This window comes from Sinocyclocheilus rhinocerous, unplaced genomic scaffold (assembly GCF_001515625.1).
Source record: "Sinocyclocheilus rhinocerous isolate Xijiao unplaced genomic scaffold, SAMN03320098_v1.1 scaffold889, whole genome shotgun sequence".
NCBI classification, from domain to species: Eukaryota; Metazoa; Chordata; class Actinopteri; order Cypriniformes; family Cyprinidae; genus Sinocyclocheilus; species Sinocyclocheilus rhinocerous.
This window is the reverse complement of record NW_015638024.1, coordinates 1,893,144-1,901,493: the sequence shown is the minus strand read 5'-3', so window position 1 is coordinate 1,901,493 and position 8,350 is coordinate 1,893,144. Positions and strand designations below refer to the sequence as shown.

General features: G+C 36.7%; 1 protein-coding gene across 1 annotated transcript in view; it reads right to left on the bottom strand.

Moving 5' to 3' along the window:
- The window catches only part of foxj3 (forkhead box J3), a 120,246-nt gene that overhangs the window by 11,300 nt on the left and 100,596 nt on the right, over window positions 1–8,350 (bottom strand). The window contains exon 6 of the mRNA XM_016564602.1: window positions 2,852–2,980. Within this exon, the coding sequence (XP_016420088.1) occupies window positions 2,852–2,980 (129 nt within the window). The remainder of the gene's footprint in view (window positions 1–2,851; window positions 2,981–8,350) is intronic.

The window sequence follows — 8,350 nt, the reverse complement described above, 5'->3', positions numbered from 1 at the left end:
TTGTGGCTATTACATTAATAGAAAAAAACAACAACAAAAAAAAACATTAAACTTTGAACTTTTATTAACAAAATAAATAAGGATATGTTTTACTCGCGTTTAACACAAATAAATAGCCTATGGATTTCCCCTCAGGCTACCTTAAAACGTTCATAGTTTGTGATTTATTATCTTATTAATTAAAACACATCAGCCATAAAATAGTATAATGGCAAATTCGCATATATTAAACATCTACCTTGCATTGACAAAATGAATAAGATGGATATAGCCGTTGTAACCCAAATAAATAAGGTATTTTCCCTTATTTAAAATGAATGCTTAGTTTGTGGTTCATTGTTTTTTTTTAATGAAAACCCAGCAACAAAGACACTCACTTATAGGCTATTCTTGTCACGTGCCCCCCCCCCATTTTATTTCTCAGCCCCCCCAGCTCAAAATACGTTCCCGCGGCTATGTACACAAGGCCAGAGGCTCTGCCATGTCTAGCTCGAGACAACAGTGTTTAACAGACTGGAGATGTTGGCAAAACAGTCATCTGCCACTTTGAAGAAGTCTAATTCTAGCTCTCGGTGCGAACTGGTGAGGGGAAATTTATGTATCTGAACACGATGCAAAGCTATTGCAAAGAAGTCCCGTGAACAGATAATTGTTAGCGGCAGCGCTTCCTACAGTGTCTCCCTCTGCTAACTGGTTCCAGAATTACACTATACATAAATAGTATATATATATAAAATATGCATATGAATGCAACCATATTTAGCACTGGACTGACAACCATTTTCTGCTAGGGATGCACAATATTAACTTTCGGGCTGACACTAATAAGCCGATAATTACTTTCATGTTATGGCTGACAACTAATAAATGGCCGATATTAGTATTCTATACTATTTTGTCAGAATAAACAAAAAACATTAAAAACTAAAATAAATAATTTTAAATATTACACATGAATTCAGGCATTACAAAAGTATAATGTTCAGTATTTGTTACAGTATAAGATTACATTTACATTAAAGGTGACATACAATGAAAATCTGACTTTTCCGTGTTTAAGTCCTATAATCGGGTCTCCGGTGCATCTACCAACCCAGGAAACGTGAAAAAGAACAACCCAGTAAAAATTTTTTGGGTAAACCTTTCTTTGGAAGCATGTGAGAAAATGAGTGCTTCAGATTTCGCTTCCCCTGTGACGTAGAAATGGGATCTTATTATAATATCATCATCCCTTAATATGCACGTTTCCACCCATGGCGCCGCCATTGTGTTTCCGCAAGCGGCACCGGTGTACCAGTTCTAACGCCATGGCGAAAGTTCGACCAAAGCATACTAAATGTTCTGTCTTTGGCTGCACAGCTGTTCCCAGCTGTTCCCCTTCACAGACATAACCAACTGTTTTTGTAACTAACGTGTTTTTAACAAACTTCTGTGTATTTGACAGTTTAAGTGCAATAAGACATGAAAGAGAACTTAGTTTAGTATTCACATGCCATGTGACAGCTGTTTTCTGTGCGTGTGCTTCAGATGTGTGCGCTCAGAAAACACTATATCAGAAGTTTAAACTGATATGGCCTTAAAACGTATGATTTCAGTGCGATAGACATGATAATCAAAACCAGACAGATGTTTTTTGGCACAGTATCTGTGGTACGAGCTGTAATAGCACAGCCCTATTGTGGAAAAGGGGGCAGGGGGCAGGGAGCAGCAGCTCATTTGTATTTAAAGATACAGGCACTAAAACAGCGTATTTCTGCTTCCGCTCAAAATAGCCATTTTCAAAGTGATATAATAAATCATCTGTGGGATATTATGAGCTAAAACTTCACAGACACATTCTGGGCACACCTGAGACTTATATTACATATTGTAAAAAGGTGCACAATAGTTCTCCTTTAAAAATTTGCTAAATACTGTATTTAACAGTGTTATTAAATCCATGTTTGACTGACTTTTAACAAAAGTCAGATGATGGCATATGTAATCCAAATGTAAAAATAGGGAAAATGAACATAAAATTACACATACAATATAGACATAAATATTTAAAATAAAGCGATAATTAAAAAAAAAACATCTTCAATATCGGCTGATAACAAGTAAGATACAGATGTATTGCACATCCCTATATTATCCTGTGCTACCAATAATTTTTTTATCCTATTAACTTAGCAATATCAAAACTCAATTGTAAAATCAGAGCAGGAAACACTAGTTAGCTCTAACAAAAAACAAACTTGCATAAGGAAAGTCCTGCTCACATACAAGATTAGCAGCAGAGACTAATTGTACACAAGAATTATGAGCAGTGGGAGTCAGATGACACACTATGCATCACTGTAAAGATGAGCGCATTTAATCTGGTTATGTTCAAACAGACTACAGTGTTCAAATCAGCTGGATGGAGCAGAAATAGAGAGACAGAGACTGAGAAAAAGAGAAAGAGATAGAGAGAGCGCATTGTCTGGCCCACTGAAGTGAATCTATCAGTGTCTGTGCCGGATCAATGCTGAGAGCCTGGAGCGAGAAGCATGCAGGGCTTCTAGGGGACCACAACAAAGAAGCGGCTTCTCTAGTGGGAGGACATCAGAGGCAGCGTCTCTCTTTAGCAGCGCTCCAGCAGTATAAGCTCTGCCTTTCATTCCCTTAACCTCTGTGACAGGACGCTCCCATGCACAGACCTCCATACTCTGGCATTCTGACAAACGCACTGGAATCTTGCTGCTTCTCATAAAGCAAGTGCTCCACAATAAAACTCAGCAAATTAAGAGCTCTGCTTCAGGTTCACGAGAGGTTAAAGAGCAGAATAGTGGCTGCAAAGTTGGAGAAAGATGGAGAATCGGACTCCTACCGGTGTGTAGCTGTGTACGCTGCCCACACTGTTGAGATTAACAGAGGCCAGACTCTGGTCAGATAGGCTATTGTTAAGGCTGCTTCGAGGGCTGTCACTCCCGTCCTGGTCAGGGTTGTACAATGCCACCTGGAAATCAAGAAAGGGAAAGTGTCAATGACTTATAAGAGCATTTATGATAAAAATCTAGCTTAAAACACAAGTGCCAAGTTCTTAGACATGTACGTTTTGTGTTCATTTGGGTTTCACACCAAAAATTACCTTTAATAACAAAACTGTTTACATTTAATGACGCTAAAAAGAACAACCTATTTTCCTTACACACTCAATACACCGTGTACACATTTTAATTTAATTGTTATATTATTATTATTAATATCACTATAATAATAATAATAAATATTATTTATAGTGCTGTCAACTGATTTTAAATATACTTTTATATTGCAATAATTTCACATTCAATCTTCAAATTAATGTAGAAACAACATAAAAATAGTATATTTTTTTAATATTTGTTTAGTGGCATATTCTTTATGTCTGAAGGCGAGTATCACTGATACCAATACTACTGATGTCTCTAGGAAAAGTTTTTTTTTTTCTTCTAATATTTAACCATTGACTATAGCCATTCAACATTACAGCAGTTATAATTGAGAGCTATCAATTTTAACATTTATTAGACTTTACAAAATAACAACTTCTAATTTAAGTGAACTTGAAACAATCTTCACATAAACCCATTATAATAAATGTCATATTTAGCTACCTGTGCCCTTCAGCAAGCAGGAAATATACAGAAATTGAATAAAGTTATCAAACACTAAATTCTAAATTAAATATAGATGAATCCTTAAAGCTCTTTTTTTCTTTTGTTCTTGGATTAACAGACATCACAGCTGCTGGGTTATTAGGTTATTTTGACTGCTTTAAGAGCTGCTGCTGCTGAACATGCTGTGGATCTGACACGCATCGTATTTTTTCACAACTCTTTACCTTTTCTGACTCACTTCAGATCTTAAAGTCTCTACACAGTTTTAAGGCAGCTTTAATCGCCTTTTTTGGTAACTTCTGATGACATAACTACGACATAGCATGCTCGTAGTTTCATTTGCGCTTTAATATGATACAGCACACACCGCCGTATTTGTGCATGCATTTGAGGAGCACGTGCTACGAGCACAGTATAACGGCTGACAGGACCGGAAAATTGTTTTTTACTGACATATGGCCTGACAACATCTCATCTGTTCTACAGAAGCTCCCTCGTCAACTGTAGCTTTTCCGCGTTCGTTTGACTAGCACCTGGCGCTGAGGTGAAGTTGGAATAAATGCAATCCTTGTCAAGAAAAAAAGAGACAGAAGCAGCAGTTGTGAGTGGGGTGGCCAACCCTAGCTCCGCCCCTGCGTTAATTGCGTTAAATATTTTTTGTAACGCGTTACACTGAAAAAAATTAATCGCATGCGTTAACACGCTAATTCTGACATCTCTAAGTATTATTATGTTTGTATATATAAAAATAATTAATTAAAAAATGTATTCTATTTTTATATTTAATATTAAAAACTTAAAACTTAAACTTACAACATAAATTGTATATATTGATTCAGTAATTAATTAATTGTATATATGCATTAGGTTTTTTCTTCATTATGATATCAAGACAGTACCATATTAAATCTATTTTTTTTAATTATATATTATAATTACATTATAAATTATTTAAAATGTAATTACGTAAAACCTATTTTATATTAATTGGAATTCAGAAATATAGTATTTTTTAAAATAAATTAATATACAGGACCAAAAAAAGGAGTAAGCTACTGTACTATTTCATCTTTTGTCAGGTACATTCCAGAGGTTAGTTTGAGATACGACAGCGATAAGTCTCTGCAGCGCAGACACCGCGGGTGGAGTGCTGAGGAAAAGGAGCCAATCAAACAGAAACCATTTGGTTTCAGAAGTCTTGAGAGGAATTCTTATCCCTTTTCAATACGTGACATGTGGCCTGCGTACACCACACTGTCTGTACAACAGCAAGGTCAGCGTTAACATGCCGCACCCCACACTGTGGCTCATATAGAGGGAGAGCGTGGCTGGTGGCCAGCAAGATGATCTGCTGTCTCAGACGGCTGAGAGGGGAGAGCTCTCCTTCAGTAAAGGTCACGATGCTGGCAGCGTTGAAACAGTCAACTCTCACAACGCAAATTGGTTTGGGACAGCTCACAAAGGTCCCGAATGCTACAGAGACCCTGACCTTTCTGTGTGCACTGTTGAATGTGCAGTTTTCCGAAGCAGAAGAACCTCCATTTCAAAATGATAATCCCAATTATCATTTGAAAAGCTGAACTGCAAATATGTGCTGGTTGCAAAATGAGAATAAATAAGGCATTGGAGGGATGGTATGGGAATGAATATAATGAGCTCCTGGGAGAATAGTCCTACATCGAGTTCGGCGTGGTAGGAAAGGATGAATGGAATCGCAACAATGCTAGTCATGCTCGCATCACACGCCACATGTCTTGGCAGCAGCAGTGTAGTACTAAAACCATACAACAAGTCCCGAGATTCACCTGCCTGAGTAAGGATGTACAGAGGCTTTCATGCTACACTTAACCGGCAGCTCACCCAAAAATTAAAATACGGTCATTATGATCATGTCGTTCCAAACCTGTGTGACTTTCGTATGCTGAACACAAAAGAAGAAACTTTGAATAATGTCTCAATGTAAGCCAATGGGGTCCAAAAAAACAAAACCCTATTGGCTTCCATTGTATGGACATTTTCTAAGACCTAGGGTTAACCATTTCAATAGCGAAAGGCCCAAAAGATTATTGGTTGCTACAAGAGATGCAGCAAATGCTTCGGTCCTGTTCCTCCTTGACTCAGCGCGACAGCAGATAGAAAGACACATTACAGATCACGGTCTCTTACAGAGAATTATCATTCAAGCAGAATAAATGTTTCCCAATCCTATTATTCCCTGTTCATCAAAAGAGTGGAGCATAACGGTTGCCGGGGCTGCACTGGATTGAGGGTGGATGGGGGGTTAATGTCATGGAATGATTTGCATATTATAACTCTTCACTCTTTCAGCTATGTTTAGGCCTGGAAACAGTACATTACCAGAACAACTAACCTTGTGTGCAACTAAGCTCAGGCATGTCGAAAATTCAATCACGCAGAAAACAGTTACAATTATAATCAAAACCTGGTGTGAAGAACAAGTATAAATGTTATATGTAATTAAGTCATAAAATAGGCTTTTAGCCGTGAGCCTTTCACCACAATCTATTTTTACTCCCTGTATCCATAAAGTATGATTTAAAGACCTCATCACACTGTTGTTTGTTCAAGGCCCAAAACGTAGACGCCTACATACTAACACTGTGTGCACGTCCGCACACACACATACGCATGCACAGTGGGAAAGTAACACGCAGAGAGAAGGTAAGGGGTGAACAAATCCATTGCAAATACTCCTGTGTGTTTGCTGCGGTGGAAAAGTAGCGCTATATTTAGCCGTGAATTAAAGTCAAAAGCCAGTGGAGTCTTTCATATGGGCGACTAATTTGCAGTATGAGACAAGGATTATGAAATCAAAGAGAAATCCACCCAGGTGTCTCTAACAATAACTACCATTCAAAAGAAAAATTCTACTTCTACACAACTTTAAGACAATGTTAGAAAAGAAAGAAAGATGGAAAGAAAGAAGAAAGTTCAGCTTAGGTTTCAATCCATCTTTTGTTACAATCTTACAATATAAAATAATAAATTACAAATATATTTAAAACATATAAAAAATAATATCATTAAATTACAAATCTCTCTCTCTCACACACACACATAAATACACATACAACAAAATTATTTTGATTACTTAGCATTAAATTTCTCCTGTGCATTTTAAAGAAAAAGTTAGAAAGAAGGTAAGAAGCTTTCAAGAAATGTTCAGCTTCAAACCATTTTACGTTAATCAATATAAAACAAATATATTAAATATATTAAAAAATACATAAATATAACAATAACATAATAAAATGATATAAATTATATATTATACATATATACACATTATACACACATATATCAAATATTTATTTTGATTTATTTAGCAACATTTAAAATTCATTTCTACTATGCAATTGAAGAAAAAGATTATGAAAGCTCATATTAAGCACCGAGTATCATTATTAGGGTTGGGTATCGTTTGAATTTTATAAATTCTGATTCCGATTGCGATTCTGCTTAACCAGCTGAACCAAGAGAGGGAAAAGCATAGCATGGTGATCATTTAGTCAGAGGGAGAGAGAGAGAGAGAATGCTCAGTGACAGCCAGGCTTTCCTTCTCCATGTTATGCAGCACAGGCGCTATCCCATTGGCCTGAACTAGCAGGCGGGAAAGTATGAGAAAGAGGGAATTCCTGTGGCTTGGCATGAAGTGCTCAAGAGGCGTGGCATGTTCTCTGTTTACAGGGCCCACACTGAGAAACAGCATCTCCAAGGAGCCACCAAACCCTGCTGTCTTGTTTTTGCTCTCCTGTGTGTTTGGTTTCCAGTCTATCAGCGTTTCGAGTAGGAGGGCAAAGAAAGCATATGCTCATGGGATAACCCCGAAAGCCCACTATGGGTAGATCTTGAAATTCTTCCCATATGAATCAGTCATACCTTAAGCTTGCATTTTTTAACCACTGTAAGAGAGGAAAAGTCTGTTGGAGGTGTGCTAAAACAACAATAAATGTTACAATAAAACAATCAATAAAAAGATCCATGGTTTATTGTGTTGACATAATAGGATATTAGGGCTGGACAATAATTCAATATCAATATGTATCGCGATATAATTTTTTTTCAATAACGGTGATATGATTTTTAAACACATTTCCGATATTTCGATATACATTACCAGTGTTCCCCATACATTGATTTATCTGTGGCGTTTGACTTAGTTGAATAAACATAAGCACTGCACGTTTTAAAATCAAAACGCAGCGCGGGTGTTTTATATGAATGTATCTCTGAAGGGAAGCGCCTGTCTTCAGAAAGGTTTTGATGGCATTTTTATTTTATCTGATAAAGTAGCGTTCATGAGCGGAGCTGCTTTGATTACAGCCATTACTGGGGAAACCGCTAGTTTTATCACTCTAAAAGCGCCTCCTGCTGGCAGAGAATGAGTTTGCATTTTCAATAATAAACACGTCTCCAGCTACGTTTTTGTTGTTGCTCAATTATAATTTTTTTTCTGCAGCAACTCAGAGCACTTTTCATACTCTTTATCCTGGCTGAAGCACATTTGTTTCAATCTATAAGAATAATCAACCTACAGTACCAGTCAAAAGTTTTTTTAACAGTAAGATTTTTATTGTTTTTTTAAAGAAGTCTCTTCTGCTCACCAAGTCTGCATTTATTTGATCCAAAGTACAGCAAAAACAGAAAAAAATTGAAATATTTTACTATTCTATTATTACTGCTTTCTATTTGAATATATTTTAAAA